The sequence below is a fragment of the Podarcis erhardii genome, assembly GCF_964252035.2.
Source record: "Podarcis erhardii genome assembly, chromosome: 12".
Lineage (NCBI taxonomy): Eukaryota > Metazoa > Chordata > Lepidosauria > Squamata > Lacertidae > Podarcis > Podarcis erhardii.
Genome location: NC_138513.1, coordinates 20,316,995 through 20,341,419, shown reverse-complemented (window position 1 = coordinate 20,341,419; position 24,425 = coordinate 20,316,995). Strand labels below are relative to the sequence as shown.

General features: G+C 41.6%; 1 protein-coding gene across 7 annotated transcripts; it reads right to left on the bottom strand.

Moving 5' to 3' along the window:
• Positions 1-218: 218 nt before the first annotated feature.
• NSUN6 (NOP2/Sun RNA methyltransferase 6) lies at positions 219-24,139 on the bottom strand. 7 transcript variants are annotated; one of them, XM_081882216.1, is made up of 13 exons: positions 24,116-24,139; positions 21,308-21,417; positions 19,551-19,706; positions 18,617-18,696; positions 17,818-17,930; positions 16,960-17,113; positions 15,767-15,848; positions 11,325-11,444; positions 7,367-7,511; positions 6,595-6,743; positions 3,579-3,704; positions 1,435-1,482; positions 219-890 (listed from the first exon to the last, which is right to left on the bottom strand). In XM_081882216.1, exons 2-13 carry the CDS (start codon positions 21,380-21,382, stop codon positions 684-686), a joined length of 1,455 nt encoding a protein of 484 aa, XP_081738342.1. In that variant the 5' UTR covers positions 21,383-21,417; positions 24,116-24,139; the 3' UTR covers positions 219-683. The 7 variants fall into 7 exon arrangements, with proteins under 7 accessions (XP_081738342.1, XP_081738337.1, XP_081738338.1 ...); XM_081882211.1 differs by lacking the exon at positions 24,116-24,139 and adding an exon at positions 23,250-24,092; XM_081882212.1 differs by lacking the exon at positions 24,116-24,139 and adding an exon at positions 23,250-24,091 and having other exon boundaries at positions 17,818-17,927.
• Between the last annotated feature and the right edge of the window lie 286 nt (positions 24,140-24,425).

Genomic DNA, 24,425 nt, shown 5'->3' with positions numbered 1-24,425 from the left:
GCTTAATAGTATTTCTTTATATCAGTCTCAGAATAAAATATGGGACAGCTGATCTTGGAGTTCACAAATCTGCATTCTCCGGAAACAGAATGTTAGAATGCTGCTAGAAAGTCAAGATACAAGGAAAATAGGATTAGGCCTTGAAAGATATCTGCTTAGAAGACATGGATTAATAATTTAAAGCACCAAGATGTACAATATCACTTAAAAGATTAATATTGTTTTGTAAGAAATGCCATTTAATAATATAAAATTGTTTTTCAAAAACAGCAATTTGAGAGTTCGGATCAGGTTTTACAACATGTGACAGTGTATTTAATTACTGATAAAATACTTTGAAAGCAGATTTTCTACTGTACATAATTGCAGCTTTTTTTCTAAAAAAATAAATAAATCTTTTAGACAAACTGAAAAACAAGCATGTTTCTAGAATCAGTGACCTACTGCTAATATAAAACCAAATGGAGCTTTACAAATTGAAGCTGCCCCTTCCCTCAGACTTGTTTCTCCAACCTGTGGATCTCTCCCAAAGGAAACAGCTGGCAGATTTTGCTGCTGCTATGGCAACTGTGTCGTCAGTCCGTTGGCTTGGCAACATTGCAGCAGCATGAAGGTAGCGTTCAGAATGCTCCAAATGTTAACAGAAAGGGTGCTTTTTATGTTGACTTCTAAAGCCATGATTTTCACGGTACTTTTATAAATTTTGCAATAAAAAATCCTATGCAGTCCTTATTTGCCATGCTTATCAAATCTTCGTATCTGAATTCTTGCAGTGAATTAAAATCCATTCCCTGCAAAACTGCTTCAGATGGATCAAACCTCTGCAGCTTTTTCAACTGCTCAGGTGACAGCCCAGCTCCCATCATGCCTTCTCCTCCAATATGGGGCTCCTTTTAGAGAGGAAAATAAAACAAATGGGCTTAATTGCTCTGCAGTTCATTATTTATTTACCCAAAAATGAAAGCCAGTATTCACAAGGGTCAGTGCCTCTAAATCCACCACCGTAGGCACACCCTTGGAGTACTTTTACTGCAATCTAAACTGTCCTGGAGTTTGCCTTGCTACATTCCACTGGAAGGAAATATATTTGTAGAAAGGCTGAGACTAAGGAGGCAGCAGAATAACACCGAAAATAATTTGCTCATTATCAGTTAACACTGATGAAATTTACACTAACGAAACACCACTTTTTAAAAAAATGAACATCATATGCAATCTAATTTATGCTTGAGTTGCCATGTTGTGTCAGCAGCAAATCAGTGATGGAAGGCTGAACATGGATGCGCAGGTGTTACAGTACTGAAAATATTGAGATAATCACACTATTTTGCTACCCAACAGGGGTGGGCTTTCCCAGGACCCGAGGGCAAGTAAATCCTGATACTACTGACCAGAACATGTTGAGACTCAAGCTGCAATCGTATGCATACTTACGTGGGAATAAGTCTCACTGAATTCAGTGGGCCTCACTTCTGAATAGATCTGTATAGGATTGCACTGTAACAGTGGGTGGAGCTTCACTTAATAGTCACTGCTGCATATACTTGTACACCCCAAAAACCTTGCAGGGTGGCCAGGAAGGATGGAAGATCCTTGAGAATGGTCAGCAGCGGGACCTCAGGGCTGTAGCATCAAGCTCCAACAGACCCAAAGGCCTGTGATCTTTCCCTGCCACTGTCTATTGCTGGGAGGAGTCCAAGTCCCTGGGTAATAAAGAGAGAGACAGCTCCCCCCTTAGCTTTGTGTTCAAGGAAGGATGCTTCTTTGTAAAATACATAAAAGGAATGAGTGGGGGGGCAGCCTATGAGAGTCTTTTTCTGGCTCCAGCACATGGTGCCAATGAGATACACACAAAAATAGCAGATTTTTGCATAATCAGGCAGATCATATATATAACCGATTTAGGGACCTCGTAAATGGAAACCCTGATTTATGTGTGCTTCTTTTACATGTCTCCTTCCTCAGAGAAATGTAGTAAGACACTTAATGCTGTTAAAGGTTTAACCAAAGAAAGCCTCATACAAAACAGTTCAGTTCATCAAGTGCTTCTTCTAGTCTTTACATCTAAGGATGGCATTGAATCACTTTAATACGTTATGCACTGGAATTTCAAATGTAACAAACAACCATAACAGTGCATCAGCATTTTCTGTAGACATGCAATAAGACAAGCATGATTACAAAAAATACACAAAACCCACTATCAAATTAGAGGCTGTCTCAGCCATTTAATCCTGCAAGATTAAAACCTAATCCCTTTAGCCACTGTTAGTGAAGGTCTGGGAGAAGCGAAGTGCAACTAATTAAACTCAAAGTCACACAATTATCTGATGCCTTCTGAATACACAACTTTTCAGAGTTTTGTGTCATATCTGATGCAGTGTTTTGGTAGGCATGTATTACAAACGTATTAGATACTAACATTTACATTAGTTAATGATTCCCAAGCAGCTGCCAACTCATAAAACACTGGCACAGCCTGCTGAACCCTGCACAGGGAAGGGCAACAGAGTCATAGAAGCTCATCCACACAGATGTTTCCCCAGCCCTCTCTCCCTGCAGGATCAGCAGAGTGCCCAGACTCAGATAAGTCAATGCAGGCGTATTCTGTGTCCATCTGCTCCTCCTCCCTGTGCCCTTTGTAAGGGGGAAACAAATGCTCAGAGACAGAAAAATGTTGAGCAGGCCACATGGTGCTGCAGGTTCTGGCCTTCTTGGCAACCTCTGCCAGCTCATAGGACTCGATGATTCTGTACCAGCAGGTGTAAAGCACTTGAGGTGCAGCTTGCACTACGATCAGGGAAGCTACCTCACTGGGGAAAGACCTCTTAACTGTTGGCGGGATCTTAGAAATCACTTTTAGCATGAGCACTGGGACAGACATGAGGACAGGCAATGACCATTCTTAAGAAGGCATGGAAGGCTAAGGTTTGGGGAGAGGTCTCCAATCAAGTCTCTGCTTCCCTGTCTGATGAACTGGAAGCTTTGGGAAGCAATGGCTGGTTTTGTGTGCATGTGAGGGAGGGTGGGGAAACCTAAAAGTATAAAATAATCATAGAACTGCACAGTTGGAAGGGACAACGAGTGTCATCTAGTCCAACCTCCTGCAATGCAGGAATCTTTTGCCCAATGTGATGCTCAAATCCACAACCCTGAGTTGTGTGTTCTCTACCGACTGAGCTATCCTGAGTACAAGAATGCCAAAGCTTTGGGGCTCCCCCCACCCGCTGAGGATGCTGTGCATGTTCTGGGTGGAGTGTGTGTATTTAGGCGCATTGAGGTGTTTCAGAATATGGAATGTTTCGTTAATTTCTGTGTCATCCTTTTGCAGGGGCCATGCTAATCTTCTCTGTATCATTCCAATTTCAGTCTATGTGCTGCCGAAGTAGCCACAGCAGAGTGAGCATAGGAAGCTGAGCAGAGCTCAGAGTGGCAGCAAGTAAAAGACAGGGTTGTTGTTTTTAACTGTCAGCAAGCATGTAATGTCATATCCTAGTGAGAAAGATGCAATTTTTTAAACAACAACAACAACAACAACAACAACAACAACAACAACAACAACAACAACGTGTTCTTACCTGTGACTGAAGCTGAAGGCATGGGAAGGTCTCCAATGCCCAGGCAACTTGCTCCTCATTTTCAGAAAGCGTAATTGTGCAGGTACTGTATACCAGGATGCCCCCTGGCTTCAGCAGCTGCACTGCCTAAGGAAACAATACTCTCATTTTTAGGATACCAGCATTTCTCAAGCAAACTTACTTTTAGAATGCAGAATTACACAGTCCATATTCATTTTGAAAGGACCAAGGACAACTTCTCATGATGTTGTTTCAAGCTGCCTTTGTGTTGTGAGCCTTGTGTGTGTACCAGTGTGTACTGTCCTCCGCTGCACTGCCTCCCCTGTATCCTGCAGACAAATATATTATAGGCAACTAGCCTAGAGTGGCAAGTTAACAAGCAAGGGTCAATCTATGTGGCCAGTACACATGGTTGATAAAAATCTAACAATTAAGATCTTACACCTTTGATGTTTTCAGTCCCGCAAAGACACAATATATTTTAGCAGATATTATCAGAAGGTAAACAAACACTTCCAAAGTTGCCTCTCCTTTAGGAAAAGTGGAATGCATATACAAAAGCTGGCCTTGTTTAAACAAATATTTGAAGGGTTCTAGGACACGACTGAAACTTCCCTTCTTTTTGGCTCAGCAGATTCCAATACACAAGGGAACACAGCTGAATAAATCATGATTGTTGATGTTCCCAACCTCCATCTGAGCACAGCAGTGATATTAAAGATGTCTTGGGACAAGGCAAATAGGGCACAAAGCCATCTTCCCACTAGATTCGCTAACTTTGTCAATTTGACAGAAATGAACCCTCCTTACTTCTGTCAATACAAGAGCTTAGTATCTGAGATGGTTTTCGGTAGCCAGGGTTACACTTCCAGTGGATTTGAAATTTTATTTCTGTCATTCTGTTTGATGTTTGAGGGTGGGGGACTATTCTATGCACATTTAAGTAATATCATGCCCAAGCCCTACAGATGGGGCAGACTAGCAAGCCAAACAGATAAGTAAACTACGCCCTAGGAATTCTCAAACATCTCTGACTATACTGAAGAAATTATGTACTACCCTTTTTATTTTAAAAGGGAAAGGGTTAGAAAAGACATCTCTTATCAATTGAATCTTTACCAACAAAGGTGAATGCCTGTGCTAAATTTAACTAGATCTTTTTATGTTCAAAAGATATTGTCTTCCAGCTTTAGAATTGATTGGCCGTTCTGTATGGTTTGCCTCCACATCACCATAGGCTCTGCCGCCAGGATAACAACAATGTGTTTTAGATAGGGAGCTTGATTTAGCCTTGTTACACATCTATTCCAATGTTGCTATTGGTTCGAGAACAATGGAGCTCAGCGCAACTCCAACCAGCTGAACTTTTGCAAGTGCCATGAACTGGGTGTGCTCAAGAAAGGATGGCCAAGTGCCAACTTCTACAGTGTAACCATGTGCACTTCCCTTGCCTCCCTTGTACTAATAAGACAAGGCTGTGAGCTAAAGGGTCAATTCCTTTTCCTTTTTTTTTTTTTTTTTGCAGAGGGATCATAGCTCGCAGATATGCAGGCAACCCCAATAATTTATTGTAGAACCCTACAGAACTATGAATCACTCCCATTCCCCACCTCCAAGGAACTGGATTGAATTTAAAAGATACATTAAGAAGCTGCCATTTAAAAGTACAAAATCCACAGAGTGGGTTTCAAGTACTTGGAAGGGGCTTGGGCTGGCTAGTAAGCTGGAGTTCCTTGGAGAAACTTGATGAAGGGAAGCCAGGATTGCAGACTAAGATTATGCAATGGATGGAAGCTTTTCTTTTAATCCAGTATATAAAGACAAAGCAGAGGAAGCTTTTGAGGTGCTTCGAATGAGGAGTAGGGCTGTACAACATTGTTGGATACCTGCATTGAAATAACGTCTTGGAAAATGTCTCAACAAGGCAATATACCTGTGAACAAAAGGTGGAGACTCGACAGCTTCCCAGGAGGTAGCTCGGAAGAACACATACTTTACAGGCACCTTGTCTCTTGCTTTGTTTGCTCTCTCCCTCCTTCCTCCTAACCATAAAGCTTCACTTAGACCTCAGTTAATTACGCAGAGCCTCCAAACAATCCAGGAGAAACCCCCCACGGCTAGACAACCAAAGATCCAGCCCCAAAGTAAACAAAGAACTGGAAAACACTTCTTTCTCCCCTCACACTCACCCCCACTGGTGAAAAAAAGAGAGGAAATTTTTGTTTTATTTTCCGTGGTGTTTGTGTTGGTGGTTCCCCCTAAAGAGCTTTCCTCCATATTAAAAAAGGGAAAGATTGTGGGATGAGGGCTTTTAGTGGGAGGCCTTCGGTGGAAGGGGGATGGAGAAGAGAAGATTTAGCTGGCTTCCTTATGCTGAAATGGAAGGTTGGATACTGTGTGAGAATGATGGGGAGAGTGTTTTTCAATAAGCAGTGCAAGCAACTGCGGGTCTAATCACAAGCAAGCCCTACTGAATTCAATTAAGCTTACTCCCAGGAAAGTAGAAGTTAGTTTAGTTGAACTCAGTGGGGCTTATGCATGCATAGATTCCACTCAAACCTCTGAGTGGGGAAGCAGATGCAACTTGACTAGTAAATCACTTGAACTCTTAAATTAGTTGAAAATATATTAAATATATTATATGGAAGTTATTATATATATTATATGGAAGTTTATTTAATATTTTTATTAAATCTACTTTTTCCTTAGATTTTAAGTCCCTCCTCAAGGCCCTCGGCTGCTGTGAGGAAACACGGCGCACCCTCTGCCACTGCGGGGAGGCCCAGGAAGGCCCTCCACCGCTGCAGATATATATCATGATATATTGAGATATCATCATATTTAGCTAGTGATATATTGTGATGTTGAAACCAGATATCTCCAGCCCTAATGAGGAGCCAGTAATGAATGTAAGAATTCTCAATGAAGCACTGCTTAAAAGCAAGAAAGTGTTTGAAGTGATGACCCAAGGGTCAGGTTACTTATTCTTTGGTAGTTTTTACGGCAAAATACATACCACTCTGAAGAGCTTGCGCTGCAAGGGCCTGTAAGAAGTCACTTCCTTTAAAGACCAGGAATACACCATATTTGGTCTCTGCCCCATGCCACTACAGGGAGCATCGAGAAGTATTCTGTCAAATGATTCTGGTAAAAATGGAGGTCCTTCTGCAAAGAGGAACATGATCAGTTAAAAAAACTATAGCCAATTTATGTTGCATACTTAACTTTGCTATTGTTTGGGGAAATGTCACAAAAGAATTTATTTAAATAGCATGAGCTTGACATCAGCTTAACACAGCTAAATTGGTATAAGCTGCAAATACAGTCATACTGGCCTTGGTTTCAAAGTCTTTATAACTGCTGATAAATCACCATTATGTTTGGATATAGAAAGCAAAATGTCCTTTCCCTCCTACTTTCTGACTGAAAGATCTGAGTCACATTCTATTGCTGCACATGACAGTTTCCTCAAATTTGTATTGCTGATGTTGAGTGAAGACTGAATTTGTGTGCTGAGAACCACCAAAAAGAAACCTGACCTGCCAACTGCTACCTCACTTGCACTTATGAAAGATGCCCCAAATTACCAGCCATTTATAAATTATATAGCGTTTTTGAGGTTTAAAGGATCTGGATAAAATGGCAAGTCAATATTAACCAACATCCAAATTACACTAAAGCAATAGTAGTCCTAGTCACAACAGGGTCTTAAGGATTACCATAAAAATCCTGATCCTCCTCAGAAAACACAGCTACAACAAGAACACCGAAATGAAAAATAATATTACCTTGCCCATCCTCTCCTTTGCCAATGGCAAGTGCCTTAGTACCATCATAACAAAATGCTTTAATGCAATTCAACTTCAGTAACGCAGCATTTTGCTTTATCTTTTTCACTTTTTCTGCAGTCTTGTCCAGGGCAATTACTTCTCCCTGAAAAACATGTTGGAAATCAAAAGAGTAGGAATTTATTACTTATTTGTTTCATAAACTCCTATATACCACTCAATTGTAAAAAAGGGAAAAAAAAGGAAAAATGAAAACGAAAAACCCTCAAAGCAGTTTACAAAAAGTTAAAACAGTAAACTGAGGAAAAACATCATGACTATACTTTGAAATATACAAGTTAAAATACTATAAAACAGATTAAAATCACCTCAACTTTCTTAGCATCTGAGTGGGCTTGTCTAAAGAGGAATGTTTTTAGCAGGCACTGAAAAGAGTACAGTGGTACCTTGGGTTACATACGCTTCAGGTTACAGACTCCGCTAACCCAGAAATAGTACCTCAGGTTAAGAACTTTGCTTCAGGTTGAGAACAGAAATCGTGCTCCGGTGATGCGGCGGCAGCAGGAGGCCCCATTAGCTAAAGTGGTGCTTCAGGTTAAGAACAGTTTCAGGTTAAGAACGGACCTCCGGAATGAATTAAGTACTTAACCTGAGGTACCACTGTACAGTGAAAGTGCCTGCTTGATATCAATAGGCAGGGAGTTCCAAAGGGTTCTTACAAAAGCCCAATGGGTATTATGTGGCACCTGCAGTAATGCCAATTCCACCAACTGAAGCAGTCAGCTGCTGCCCTGCCAACTCCTATCAGCCCCCACTGGCATGGGAGTGTAGTCCAGCAACATCTAGAGGGCCACAGGTTTCTCATTCTTTCTTTAACCACTGCTTTGCTTGACCAAGCAGTTACCATTCAATCTGCACATTACACATAAAGACTTCTTTGTACGGGAATGGGTTATTCCAGGAGAACACTGTATAATGTAGTCAGCTCCAGCCTCTTCCAATTGCTTAAATCTTGCAGTTGTTGCTTTTGTTTTGTTTTTTATAACAGCCTCTTAAGGTATCTTTTAAATAGTACAAACTGCTAACTAAAATGTTTATGGGACACGCTGACTTAGCAAACATGTGTCCATTAAAACTAAATCAAATTGATGGAAACAAACACCACCACACATAAACACTTTCCAGTACGAAAATGGTTGTTTCTTTAAAACTTCCAGGCTGTACCTCATGCCAGCAATTTCTCCATAATGAAAAACTGAACAGTTCAGTAAGCAAAATATGATTATGTCAAGGAGGCTGTCACATATCACAAATTGCATGGCTCCTCTGTACACAACACATGGCTGGCCGTAACAAAGTTTCCCTGCTAAAGAATGCACAGGTCACAACTGGAAGCAGATCATGCTACAGCCCACTTGAACTTCCCAACCTACTTGACATTTTATATACAATCCCTTTTCAGTTGAAATATGATTCATCTAAATGCATACCACCTTATTCCAAATTTCTCAAAGGGGTACTTTTTGTTTCATACATACTAAAACTTACTCAAACAATTTATTGCAAGATAAAATGTCTCGTAAATTTTCTATGTACTTAGTACTCTTTGCCCTATGTTTCCTCCAGCCAAAATATAAGCATTTTAGTAGACTACTAGAGCTGAATGGCATGTAAAAATACAGTGGTACCTTGGGTTACATACGCTTCAAGTTACAGACTCCGCTAACCCAGAAATAGTACCTCAGGTTAAGAATTTTGCTTCAGGGTGAGAACAGAAATCGTGCTCCGGCGGCGCGGTGGCAACAGGAGGCCCCATTAGCTAAAGTGGTGCTTCAGGTTAAGAACAGTTTCAGGTTAAGAACGGACCTCTGGAACGAATTAGGTAAGTACTTAACCTGAGGTACCACTATACACTAATTTAACATGCAGCCATGCAAAATTCTGCAAAACTGCAATATGGATTTCCATATTTCCTGCTCAGATTCTTAATTTATTGAATACCGAAAAGCTGAACACTTCAGTGAGCATGATACAACTATGTCAAGAAGGCTTCTTTGGGACCCCATAAGAAGGCAAAAGTCAGAGCACAAATGGTAAAAAGGCAGAAAGCAAGCTTTTTGACTGCTGCACTAGGGGACAGCTCCTCTCCTTGAACCCTGTTTCCTTGCACCTCAAGCTAGCACATCTATTTTATTGGATGGTTTGATGAGCAGGCCCATAGTGAGTGTGCCAGGATGTAGCAATCTTAGAGGCCATGTCCCACCCATCCGGTTCAGGGAACCACCCACTGACAGCAGCTTAGTTTTGTCTGGATTAAGCTCCAATTTGATGGCTGTCAACCAATCCACTACAAAGGCGAGACATCGGTCTAGTTCAGGCATGTCCAACCGGCTGGCTACCAGCCTATTGCTGGGTTTCCTTGGTTGATCCTGGTCGTTCGTGGGATCCTGATGGCCCCTCCCCCCACCAAAGAAAAAACCTCAACAACATTGGCTCATCCTCACCCCCAAAACCTCAACAAATCTGGTCAATCCTCCCCCCAAAAATCTCAACAACTTTGATGAAGCCCTGGTCAATCCAGTGGGTAGATCACTTCCAGTTTTTTTAATAGTGGGAGTAGATCGCAGTCTCTTGGAAGTTGGACGTGCCTGGTCTAGTACATCCACTGCCACATCTGCAGATGTAAAATGGAAATGGAGCTGTGGACCATTGGGATACCTTCCCTATGTCTGGGCAAAAGACTGTCTGAAATATCGGGGCATTTCACTTTGATTGGGCGCACAAAAAGAGCTGCTCTTCATCTGCTGACTGATAAAGTAGGATGCTGCCCCAGGTTCCCTGGGCACAAAAAACGGAATACAGGGGTCTCCTCAGCATGGGCCAACTCCAGCTGTGCTGTCTGTGAATCTCCAAAGTATGTTCTAGTTTGTGGAAAAGTGTAAATCCTGGATATTGAAGAGAATGCTCGCCCAGCATTATGCAGTAAATGATGCAACTATAGGAGCCCCACCTCCTCCTTAGTCTCTAGGGATGTGTGTAATTTCCAGATAGAGGTGATGACCTTTGTCAATCAGGCTAGATAGGTCAATTCTGCTCAGAGAAACAATATAGTCTTCTGAGAAGTTCCTCAGTCCTCTCAGATGCCCTGAGAGTGTATGGCTAAAGAGCAGCGTATACATTTCTTTAAAATGAAACAAATAAATCCTGAATACCAATGAGAAAGTGTGAAAAGGGGTGGCCCAACTGTCAGAAGCAAAGAGAGATGACTGGAGATGGGGGAAATTGAAAGAGAATGAAGGGAAGAGGTTCTGTGCTCCCCAAGTTAGGAAAGACGGGTGCCTCTAAGAGATCTAAAGTCCCTTCCTTCTCTTTACAAGCAGAAATTGTCCCTTTAGATTAGCTCCTGCCAATTTCCAAAAGGCACAAGATGTTAAACTACTCCATGCAATTTAATAACTCAAAAGTCACAAAATATAGCAGATCCTAAGGCACTCATGATTAAGTCATTATTTGATCTTATTGAAAATGGTGGGCAAAGTGTCATGTTGACAGTTTGGTTACTCAGTACTCACTTTGTTTTTACACAATGAAAAGTACTGAAGTTTAAATTTATTTTAAAAACCAAGCTTCTACACTAAAAATAGCCCAAATTAATTTGTATTAGTTCTTGCAAGACTTTTCTACTTATTTTTTTTCCAATCTATCACATGTCCACCGAAAGGAAATCTACTTGTTCGAAATATGTTGTGATAGGTAAGCCAGAAAGATTTATCTTTGGTTCAGCAATTCTGCTATGCTGCAAAAATCAGCCAGTAAATCAGCAGCGTGTTCAAATATTAATGGTGTGCTACTTTGAGTTATCTGTGGATCTCAGCAAACGAGTGAAACAAGCCATGCTAATGAAGCACAGGTCAAACTTTCCTCACTGAGACAGAAAATGCTCAGTGACTTCACTTACCTCATCACACATTAATGTTGCAAGATGGGTTGTTTTCCCCCCGGGAGCAGCACACATGTCCAAAATTCTGTGTCCTGGCTGAGGATTTAAAACATAACTCACAACTGAAGAGGGCAAATTCTAGTAATGGAAGAGAAAAAAACTAGATTTGCTTCAATGATGACCAACACAGGAATATCTTACTTAAAACTAATTCTATTGTTTGTTTCCTCCACTAAAAGGCAAAATTGTGTGTGTGTGTGCTCTAATTCTGTAAGCAGTGTTCAAAACATTCACAGCATGATTGATTGTAGCAACTATAAACATGAGAAAGGAATACCTATTTTGACAGAAAATGGTGTTTCTTAGGAGCCAATACATTATAATCAACCAAACTGATTGAGGCAGCAATCCTAAACACTTACTAGGGGGGTCATTCCACGATAAATCACCTGATTTTAATACTCAACCGAGCTCTTACATCTCAGATTTTGTTCAAAATCTTTTATGTGTACATACTTACAAGATAACCTCAAATTAATTTTTAAAGATTTTATGGTCCAGAATTGGGCGCAGGAGAAAAATTTCGATTTCCGCATGATTTAGGCTAATACAATTTCTGCGTCAGTTTAGAAAAAACCTCTTGTTCCGCTTATTTTTCAACCAATTGGGCTTATTTTGGTATCAAAATCAATTTAACTTTGGTCAAAATAAGATATAAAAATAGGAAATAAAAATGGTATTAAGTGCCACAGAAAAGGGACACTGACCAAAGTGAATGTTAGTCATTTTCTACCTTGGTAGGTTTGATAAGCCATAGCACGTAATCCACAACCAACACATGCATCATACTTTTTTTGTAGAATGGGCTAACCATGAACTTGCTATGTTTTAAAAATAAGAAGGGTGTATTTGTGGTTATAACATATTTTAAAAATTAAGTTTTATTAATTATTTAATAAAAACAAAATATGTCTTGGAACCCTTGTTCATTTTATTGTGTAAAACACTTCTGCATAGCTATTTTGTTTCCCATGTTATATGGTCAATGATGCTGTTTTGATTTAATTTAAATTAATTTGAGGTTATCTCATAGGTAATCTACACATGAAAATTTTTTGAACAAAATCTGAGACATGAGAGCACATGGCATCAGGTGATTTGGCGTGGAATGATCCAGGGAGGCTTGTGGAACGTATTTTAAAATCTTCAATTCCAAAACATAGTGTTTTTATTCTTGTGTTTGGGGAAAACTCTAGCAAACTTGTAAACTTGCACTGTGTTAAGATTTATTTAAAAGTATGTATTACGTTTCACTACTTCATTGTATCTCCTAGATAAATGTCAAAAACAGAACTTAAAAGGTTTCTGCTTAATGGGATACACTTCTGCCCACCCTACTGAACATGTGCAAAGGGCAAGGTTTATTTAGAGCCCTTGTACAGGAAAGAGACCCATGCATGCAGCTACCAACCAATGACAGTGCTTAGTGCCTATGAATGCCTGGATCTAAAGAGTCCATAGGAGCAGCACAGTGCACAGCTGAACTGCAGTGTAAGACTCTACACTTCCAGCAGCCCAGTCCCCCAAGTATGTGACAAGATGCTTGAAGGTTTCACTTCCCATGGCATAGAAGTGAGGACGCACAAAATGGGGCTTCAACCCCAGTACAAGCTGCAGCAAAGCACTTCCTCTGGGGCAAGGGCAAAGTAAGTCACCAAGTCACCAAATGTATAAGATAACAAAACGTGTCTAATTTTACATTAATTGTGTGTTAACATTTGTATCCCAAATTGTCCTACAGATTTGGACCATTTACTTTTTAAATGCACTTCGCTTTACTGCAAATTGCTTTTTTACACACACAACCTACTTGTGTCATCCCTTCAAAAACATCAAGACAATACGTGTTTACCTGGGAGTAAGCCCAAGCAAGTTATACTTCCAAGTAGAAATGCACAGGATTGCACAGCCAATAAATTATATATTACATATTTAAAGGCTGACTGTTATATATACACAGCTAAGTCACATATATAAACACAAATAATTGCATTAATTCTCCATTAAAACATATATACAGAAGAAACTGCTGGTGCCTACAGGCAGAAACACATATTACCTAATAACATACATGGTGAAAACATTAATCAATAATATTGGCTTAATGGTACACAACATTAACAACACAGTGTTCATCAATATATTTTTTCCACACTCTCAGTAATCAGGCAGTATCTGTTTCTCAGCTACATGAGCTTACATGTATATACTGAAGTGTTCTTGCATTATAAATCAATTGGTGAAGCATGGAAAATAGGATACACAGGGGGCTGGTACGAGATGATTTGATGACACTTTCAGCCAAATTATGTGTATTGGGTATGATTTGACCAGGAGGTATAAAGCTCTGTCTGAGATGGTCATCTGTGATCACTTATTCATATACAGTGGTGCCTCGCAAGACGAAATTAATTCGTTCCGCAAGTTTTTTCTTCTTGTGAGTTTTTCGTCTTGCGAAGCACGGTTTCCCATAGGAATGCATTGAAAATCAATCAATGCGTTCCTATGGAAACCGCCTTCAGACCAGGTCCGGGGACAGTCTGTCCCCCGACCTCTTCTGAAGGCTGGGGGGGGGGGGGACAAGGGCTTTTCTTCCCACCGCCAGGCTTCAGAAGGCTGTTCTGAAGGCTGGCGGTGGGAAGAAAAGCCCTTCTCCCCACCTCCCGCCCCGCAAGCTCCGGGGACAGGGCTTTGCTGCCGACCGCCAGCATTTTAAAAGCCCCCGGGACAGCAGAGGTCTTCTGAAGGCAGGCGGTGGGCGAAAGTCTTTGCTCCCCCCCGCCTGCCTTCAAAAGCCATCCGGGATAGCGGAGAAACGCGCTGCGCTTCTCCGCTATCCCGGGAAGGCAGGCGGGGGGGAGCAAAGACTTTTGCCCCCCGCCGGCCTTCAGAAGAGGTCCAGGACCTCTTCTGAAGGCCGGAGGGGGGGGCCGAAAGGCTTTGCTCCCCACCGCCAACATTTAAAAGAGGTCCCCGGAGATTTCCCTATGGGCTTTCTTCTTGCGAAGCAAGCCCATAGGGAAATTCGTCTTGCGGAACTACTCAAAAACGGAAAACTCTTTCGTCTTGCGAGTTTTTCGTTTTGCGAGGCACCACTGTACATTCAACTTCTCACCGAATGCTACAAGTGATGAGCATACACATGTCCCTTAAATCTTCTAGTTAAGAAGTAGTGCAAAGCTGCAGCAGAGCAAGCTTACATACTTTTGCTTCCAATACGGGAGAAAAGTCAACAAATGTTTTGGAGAAGTGAAACACTGGTTTATGTTCTATAGTTGAAATAACACTGGAAATGTGGATGGTGGAAATCTGCAGCCACAAAGTGCAATGATAGATAAAACAGAAGGTAATTTCTTGTTTCATGACAGGTTAAATTTGTCTTCAAACAAAACAAAACGCAAATTCAATCGACGGCACCTACACACACACACACACACACAGGCATTTCTTGGGAAATGTAACAAAATCAAACCAAGGTTTCTTATTGCAGAGCTTTCCTTATTGGAAACAATATATAAATAAAGACTTCTGCTTTGGATGCACTGACCACTTTAGATCAACAAGATGAAACAACATAGATCTGCAGAGTTGTGTGTCAGCTCAGGGACTGGATTCAAGGCTTATGTTGAAATGAAATGCCCTCCAAACTTTGTCACTTTGTTCACAACCTGTGAAATGGGAGGTGGGGGAAAACTTACCAGAGGCATCAATCATGCTCCACACTGCGGACAGGCACCATTTTTCTTCAATGCAAATTCAAATTCTTCCCTAGCAGATGCAAAACTGAGGCTAAAACAGAAAGGGTGGGAGAGGAACCAATGCTTCCTGACCCCCCCCCTTTGGTATTTGCTGAGAGGAAGCATGGAAGAAAACTTCACCTAGCAGGAGCTGGGACTGTCAACACAATGCTATTAGGACCCATTGGCTGACAGCACAATCACCACCACCTGGATCATATGAGCATGCGTTAGTGGCATAAAATGTGAGGGAAGTACGATTTTTGTAAAACTTTTGTTCTCTCTAAGCCATTTCAAAGCCAACGCACTTCTCAAAAGAAGTTTTGGATCACCTCTTGTTCAGACCCATTGAAGTCCACTATCACCCTATTACGTCTAAACTGAACTATAGATGAAGCTGTCCATATCATTTATTGATATCTTGCCAAAGGCAATAAAAAAAACAGAATTAGGTAACATTTCATTTCACAGCACAGTGAAAACAGTCCACGCCTAGCATGTCAGATATAAAATACTTACAGAGCTATTTTAATTGAATTTCCCCCCAAATTACTTATTTGCTTAGATGTGAAGTCCAACTGTGTTCAATGGGGCTTAGAATGCAATAGAAAGGGTTGTGACCTCAGAATTCAGAAAGCTAGTGTTATTTTTAATATGACTTACCTGCAGAAACAGATAACTCGATAACATTTTGTCAAATGAAGGACTAAGGTAAACTGGTTCTGTCATTTTTATTCCCATCCCTCTGAAAGGCACAATGCACACCGGTAAGAAAAAAAATCCTGATCTGAATTTCTAAAACTGTATTATACTAATAATCTTTTAATAAAAGATCCAACACTTCAACATAATATTGGCCAGTAATTAAACAGATTCTGATCTGACTTTCATAAACACAACTAAGAAGGGAAAATTGAAAATTTGCAAGATATACAGTGGAACCTTGGGTTGCGAACGTGATCCATGCGGGAGGCACATTTGCAACCCCCAGCGCCACGTCTGCGCACACGCGGGTCACAATGCAACGCTTCTGTGCATGTGCAAAGCACGGTTTAGTGCTTCTGCGTGAGTGCTGAAACCCGGAAGTAACCCGTTCTGGTATTTCCAGGTTTGGTGCAGTGCGCAACCCGAAAATGCGTAACCATCTGTAACCCGAGGTACTACTGTACTATAAACTCAGCATAAACTTCTAACTTTCTCTCTCTGTAATCTTGGTTTAATGTTTAGTTGCCTCTCTTGTATGTGGACTAGTTGTCATCTGATTTCAAAGCTAATGTGGTGGTTCAGTTCCTAGGATAAAAATGTAAAGGTGGTCTCAAATTATTGCAGTTATACACCCTGACTTACAAAGACACAAATTTGGAAGATGACACCACTCAGCGGCTTCATGTGGATGTTAAAGAGAATTGTAGAGTTGGAAGGGACCACAAAGGTCACTAGCCCAACCCCCTGCAATGCAGGAAGCTTTCTGCCCAAGGTGGGGCTTGAATCCATGACTCTGAGATTAAGGGTCTCATGCTCTACCAACTGAGCAGTAGCTGTGTTCTGTTAGAAACTGAGCACTACTAGGACTTGTTTCTTCTTGATTCCCAATGTATTTCTTATCAATAAAAAATTCAGTGGCGTGAGCAAATTTTTATTCTGAAAGTGTGGCCCAGAGAAAAAAATTTGAGAACCACTGCCCTAGAAGGTGATGGCTGGGAGATGATACTCAACCCCATGCAGTTTCCAGTGTGGAGTGCACAGGCCTCAATCTTTTTACCCATTCTATGGTACTTTATAATATGATCATGGGACATCCAGAAAGTATAACACATACATATTATTCTCAAACTTTATTACAATTTCTGACTTACTTCAGTGGGCCAGTAGAATTAAAGATTTCATTTCGGCTCAGTTCAGAAATCCCATTTCCGATGAAAACTTTGCTTCCGAGAAATTCTTTGGCCCCTCTTTTACACTTCCCTTCAATATCAGAGTATACTGAAACAGTATCTCCAGCTTTCATGACTAAGGGAAGAAAGGGAGAACATTTCAAATAATATTTTATTTGGCACAAGAACTCACTAGGGACTTCAAGTAGGCCACATACTTGAGCCCCGACTATTTACAAGAATCTGTTCAGGTCAAGAGTAGCTCTGGAACAACTTCAGTAATGGCTATTCCGCATGCATACTTGGCAACTTCTTCTGTAACTTTTTAAAGCATGTAATCTACAAGGAAGAATAGTTAATACTCAAGTTACTAAAGCTTAGGGACCACAGAGTCTGAGGCAGAGAATGAAATAGATGCAGTGGTAAATGTCTGGTTTCCTGATTTTGTCCTTTCTTACCAAAACCATAGGACAGGATAATCAAGTTTGTTAGGAAATGCATTTCTTAACAAATTATTTAAATACTGATTACATAACTTATAAACTTCCTCAACTGGAACTTGACTCTCTTATAGTGCAAATCTGCCAATTTAGTAGTAGCACCTACTCTTTTACAGAATCCTTTTAACAGAATTTCAGAACAAAGGATGGTAGGGAAGTAAGACAATGGCTGCAACTTGCATTCAATCTTACATTCACAAACTACAGTTCTAAACAGTCTAGTATTGGATATTTGAAGAGATATTAACACTTAAAAAGGGTAGCTGCTATCAACTACAAAGTATTATTTTCCATCAGTCTTACAAGATGAGGAAGCGTGAAGGGGGGTGTTACTACATACATTTTGAAGCAGATATGATTCCTGGAGCATAGACGTGTGCTCCTCGAAGCACCGCATTCCCACACTGTGCACCAACAATAACTTCATTTGTCAACTTTTGTACCTCCTTTCTGCTGGGGGCAGGGGAAGGAGAGAGTTAAGAAAAACCAATCGGCACAATTATAATTCACATCTGCTGTTCTTTGCTGCCTTTCTAATACCACTACTATCCACCTTTTTGGCGAGCTGCAGTACCTGCTACAGCCGTAGAGTTAGTTGGCCAAGCTGGACTGCATTGCAAGGAAGGCTGAAATCCTAACTCCACTTTTCAGGAAGACACACCAATGAATTTGATGTGATTTACCTCCGAGCAGACATGGGGCTCATCGAGACTTCCTTTTGCAGCACAGGTCCATGCTTCAAAGCTCCGTGTCCAAGCACTATAACAACAACAACAACAAAACCCAAAAAAACCAACCCGCTGAATCAGAGCAAACGGCAATACACGGAGAACCCAAATCACTGCCTGTTCTGATTCAGTGTTATGGAGTGGGTTTTCCTGGGGAAAGCGGCAGTGCTTGGATGTAGGAGTTTTAAAGCATGGACCTGTGCCTAGCGAAGGAGGGGCAAAAGGTAAATGTGGATGAGCCCATAGTTAGGCTTCTGCTGCAAAACATTATCTATTTTACAATGACCAATATGCCAGTTCTAAATATTTGCTCTAGCACATATGTTTTCATGCTCCAAATCAGTCTATGAGCCATCAGAAGATGAAATACAGATAAACTCCATTAACATTAAAATTCTAAAATACACAGACCTGGGCCCAATAACAGGAATAAGTAAGATGTCAGGAAGTTTTGGATGCCGAAGAACCGGAACAGTAAGACTTGTGTACTGCTACATATGGAAGAAGAAAAAAAGTATATTTCTTAGTTTTGGTTAATGAAAAGGACCTGAGTATTTTATAGCTATTTTATTCATTGACATTATTTATTGTCATTATTTACTTACTAGGTTTCTTACCATCCTTCATCATGTTGTTTCAGGGCAAGTTAAACAATTTAAAACAGTTTTTGTTTTTTAGAAAAAAATTACACTAATATTTCTATTAGACAGAAATGTTTAAGGTCACAATACATTATGGACTCTCTAATATAGCCATAGTGCTAATGAATCAAGATAGTTACAGCAGTGATGGAGTTTACTTCAGAATTCAAAACTGACGGCCAAATACAGAGTTGTTGTTTTTAGTTACTCTTCCTTATACAGGTATGACCAACCCATCCATTTCTATTATTATTAGTGACTACAGAAAAAGTGTGCTGCCTTGCATCTTCATTCATGGGTGCACTTAGAAACTGGCACAGATCCAAATCAAACACAGAGAAAAAGAAAAACCTGCAGACTGGACGTGAAGGAAATCATGTTTGCATTTCCCCGCTTAATTTCCTGCTTCCCTGCATGAAAAGCTCCCTGCTCATTAAAAGCTGGCATGGCAAGAGAAGCTTTAGCATGGGCTCCATACTAATGTGACCCTGCTTTTGCCATGCATAAGCTGCCTCTAAATTCCAAACAATCAAGCTTCTTATTTGCAGGAGGACAGGGGGCACTTGGATCTTCCTAGGCAGGAAAAAATATTACAGCATTTCATAATGTCCTGTTACACAAATCTACTAATGTGAATCTAAGTTGCACCACATTTAGTGAATTAACTGATGGCAAGACCAGTAGTAAGGAGACACTACACAGACCTTGTGGATCTCTTCAGAAAGCAGACCTCTTACATCTTCCACAGATGCCAGGTGGGTGTTCACTCGAACAGTTGTGAAAGCTGGTGGATGGGATAAATTATTTAACAGAGATTCATATTTCCGTTCGGCTTCCACTGCACCCAAAGCAGTTAGGAGCTTAAAAAAGAGAAGAAAATACATTAGGTCTGCAAAAATAGTGGCTTATACTATAATCCCAGGAGTACAGAATTGCTGATTCAAACTCAAGGCACAAACCAGTTAAGCCACAGTATATCAGGTTTGGATAGAATCACACTAAACTATGGTTTAGATAGGTGCAAGTCTAGCCTCTTTCCAGGTGTATACACTCTGCCCCCCTTACCTTCTCAAAGTGGTAGAAGTTCAGAAATTTCCACTTTTAACCATGGTTACTGTGGTTAACATTAAATACAGTTGGTTTAACTAAGCAAGCTTCAGAAACCATGGTTTGAAGTTTGCTTGTTTAGAACCAACCAGAATTAGGGTTGATCACAATTTGTTGGTATGTATGGATGACATGACAATCCGTGGTTAACCAAAAGCAGAAGCCTCCAAACTCCTCCCCTCCGTCATGTTGGAAGAGGAAAGGGTATGCAAGCCTAGGAGGACACTTGACTTGTTCACGTACTGTGTAACAAAAATTAAGCATGATACCTCTTACAGGCTGCATTAGGGTAAAATGGCAATCCTAAACATGTGTACTAAGATAAAAGTAAACCCATGTAGGATTTGCTATAAATTAAAGTACACATTCTTAACCAACTGGATGAGCAACAGCCTAAATGGGGAAGAATTTAATGGGAATAAGCAAGCATGATTATCTTGTGTTCTGTTCAAAAAATCTATTTTGTTAAGATTGTTACCCACCACGATCTTCTGTGGATGGGATGAATGATTTAAAAAAGCATTTATTGTGAATATATTTTTTTGCCAAAAAGATTAACCAAACTTCCCTTTGTGCTGGACTGGGAGGGCGGATTCAGCAGAAGTATACCTCCACTGAGCCCTGCCAGTCTCTGCCCGCAGAGTGGCATGGAGCTCTCTCTCTTCTGTCAACCAAATGTGAAGGAAAATGTAAGTGCCACCAACAGAATCTCTGCTGGAGGACAGTCCTCAAAGGGGAATTCCAGGCAGGGCCTGAGCTGACCTAGGATCCACTGGATCCCAAACCAGCCCAACTGTCATCACGGTAATCCACGTGCTGCCTCCACCCACATTGCATTCTAGCTGGTGTGTGCAACAGGGCTCCATCAGTGGCTCCATTAAGCTCCGTCAAACAGTGGCGGGGGTCAGAAATCCACCCCAAATCTTTTAACTCAGACATACCAAAATAAGAGAGAAAGTGTGCCTCATTAAATTTTAAAAAATAAATACAGTGGTACCTCGGGTTACATATGCTTCAGGTTACAGACTCCGCTAACCCAGAAATAGTTCTTCAGGTTAAGAACTTTGCTTCAGGATGAGAACAGAAATCGTGCTCCGGCGGCGCGGTGGCAGCAGGAGGCCCCATTAGCTAAAGTAGTGCTTCAGGTTAAGAACAGTTTCAGGTTAAGTATGGACCTCCGGAACGAATTAAGTACTTAACCCGAGGTACCACTGTAAATGACAGATCTCATCTGAGCAGCTACCTTAGCTGGAACTAAAAGTATTCCTGACAGCAGCCATCACACACACACACACACACACTTGTGTACCTCTTCCAAACATCTCCTTTCTTGGACTCGCTTTACGGTATTTACCTCATCGTTTTTAAACGTAGCTCTCAGGTACTCTTCAACCTTTGCCCTCAATGAGATTTTGGGGAAAACAGACATAGTCTTTACTGTCTCATATTCTTTTTGGAACACATCTGGAGAAAGAAAACCATTTTCACATGAACAATTCAAAACCAAACAAATTCAGATTAAAAAGCTTCATTTATCATCTTTTTCTCCTACATTGTCATAGAATATGAAAAAAAATTAAGGCAAGACATAAGTAGACATCGTCAATTCACCAACTTTAACATTCAGCCAAACAGTGCCATTCCCAAAGTGAATGTTGGTTTATAGCAGTAATAAGCTGCATTTTGTCTGCTATATGTTGCATCTGGTTGTATCATAAATTATGTAATGTAATGATTATTGAAGCAATAATTTAATATTCTATGAGAATGAGTGGCACTAAATAAGCTAAATGGTCCTGTACAACAGTTAGTATGAAGGAAGCATGAGGAACAAGGCCAAGATTCCAAGCCCATTTTTAAAAATGGCCTGACAATAATCTTATCATTGCATCCATCTTTTTCCCTCTTGGATTGGCATGGAAATACTCGGGGGGGGGGGCCAGACTCGTCCAGGAGTGAGCAGTTACTAATCGCGAACTTTTTCGGCTGTGTCCGTATTTCCATTTACTGTAGCGCACTCGCTGGATTTAAATTGCTGGATTTTTCACCTGTGTTCACAAGACATTACCCAAAACGCCTAGACACCCTGCACTTTACTGGGAAATGCCGCTGCTCGATTTGCTTCACGCAAATTTGAGCCCCTAATTCGCCTCTAGTCGGTGCCAAACAGGCGTGACGACATTATAATCCGCTTTGAAACGGGGAGGGGGGGGCTTTGGAGTACATGTTAAATTCGGTCCCGTGTCTACTTCGCCTCACATCTCTTTCCACCCGTTTTAAAAGGGGTGTGCGTGTGTCCTCGAGGGAGGCCATTTGCAAAGGGCTCCCTTTTCCCCTCAGGAGCCGAAAAGCAGAGCCCGCCTCCGTCGCGGCTGCCTCGGATTGGGGCGCCATCTGCTGCCGGGCGCCGAGAGCGACCCCGGCGGGGACTGAGCACCGGGACGTGGCTTCCCCTCTTCTCCCCGGGCTGGGGCTGAGGCACCGGGGTCCCCCATGGCCGTCGTCCTCCCGCGCCCCTTTGCCTACCCCAGCGCCTGAGCAAGGCCGCGCCCAGCCTTCGGCCTCCCTCCTGCCCTCATCCGGGGAGGCGATAGGAAATGCCGCCCCGTCCTAGCCCAGCTCCGCCTCCCTCCCTCCCCCTACTTGGAGAGCCCCCCCCCCCCCAGCACGAAACTGCAGTTATTTAGGGTTCCTCGGGAGTAAGCTCCGTTCAGGGCAATGGAGCTTTCGCTCCAGAACGTGGGCGCCCACGGGGGAGGACGTGGTTACCAGCCGGAGAGGGGAACGAGGGAGGCAGCAGCCAAAGACTGCTACAAGTGATATCCAGAGAAGATGAATCCCAGGGTAATGGCCCTATCCCATGCGCATTTACTTGAGAGTAAAACCCACTGAACACAGTGGGATTTACTTGCAAATAAACATGCATAAACTTGTGCTGTCAACAATATTGATAATCTATATAGTTATTACACTTGCTAATGCCTCTATAATCATCCTGATTCTTTTAACACTTGGTGAAGAGAGAAATAATCACATTTCCCTTCTACTATAAGCTTTCGGGGGTTATTCTTAAATGAAGTGGTTGGCAAGGAAAAATAGGTTAAAAAGATACTTCCTGAATGCCAAGATCTAAGTTTGAGGCAAGTGCTCTTTGATGAGATTTAAAATCAAAAAGCATGCAGCAAAGTAAAGCGTTGAAATAAACCCATTTAAAATATGCCCTTGTGAGTTCCTTCCAACGTTTCCCTTTTCCCTCAGCATAGAAAAATCTACAAATTTAGGAATGGTTTACTTACAAACTCTCCAAAGGTCAGGTTCATGTGATTTCCCATACATCAGTCAGAAAACACAGGCTGTACAACTTGGCTCAGTTAGTGGTGAATGTTCCTAAATTATTGGTACAGGGACACAACAATGGCTTGTAAGAGCCATGCAGCTAAGATGTAGCAACTACCTTAGCCTCTTCACACACTAAGTTTCTCTGGTAGACAGAAGCAAACAAAGGCATTGATTACCCCCCACCCAAGGTGAGAGGGAGTGACCTAGCTAAGCTTGGCAGGGCAGCTTACTCTATGGCATTAACCCCTTCATGCATTAATTAAACTTAACCATGTTAGTTATATGAGGCTGGTTATCCCATAATTCTCTTAATTGCAGATTGATTATTGTCTACATGTGTACTTAGAAGCAAGTTACACTATAAAAGCTCAAATGTCTTCCTCCGCAGGATGCCAATTATTAGGACCAAGCAGACTCTATTAAACCTTATTACTATTGTGGCTTCAGGATTTTTCGACATGGCTACCTACACTTTTCCTACATAATCAGACATGCTGACTTCAAAGTGCTGAGTTGGGCGTGGCGTGGGCAGGGGAGTTTACTTGCACAACTGAGCCCTCGGGGAGACTCAGTAGTTTACAATCCGAACTTTTTTAAAAAAATAAAATTGAAAATAGCCTTTGACCGCCACTATTCTCCATGCGAATATCTTCGCATTTCTATGGTGATACTACTCTAATCTGCATCGGAAGTCATTGGTGAAAATCGACTTTAAGTCACGGCTGCGCGATATTTGTATCATTCCATATCTAAAAATCTAACTCCGTGTGGAAAAACCCGGCTGTCCCTGTCAGGAACCTTCTGAAAGAGGGAAACTATTCACCACGGGCGTGGGAAAAGAACGCCTCCCTCACGTCCGGGGCGGAGGATGACGTCACTCCCGCGGCCCCTTCCTCGTCCAAAGGGAAGCGGCGAAAGACCGCAACGATACTAGTCACTTCCGGCGCCTTGCTGAACCAATGCCAACAGAAAAGGCCTGGCTCTCGCGCCCCTCATATGGCGCCGCCCGAAAAAAAACAGGAAATGCACGTAATGTCCGGGCGGGCGTATCAGCTTTGACCGTTTTTTAAGCCGGAGCAGTTGAAATCACTGATCATGACTAAGTCACGCCCATTCCCTGCTCTGAGAAAAAA

Coding starts and splice junctions, on each gene's coding strand:
- NSUN6 (XM_081882211.1), bottom strand. CDS start 23,289: ATGTATGGGAAATCACATGAACCTGACCTTTGGAGAGTTT. Junction 6,744..7,366: donor CAAAGGAGAGGATGGGCAAG/GTAATATTATTT, acceptor TCCTCTTTGCAG/AAGGACCTCCATTTTTACCA. Junction 3,705..6,594: donor AGCGCAAGCTCTTCAGAGTG/GTATGTATTTTG, acceptor TTGTTTCCTTAG/GCAGTGCAGCTGCTGAAGCC.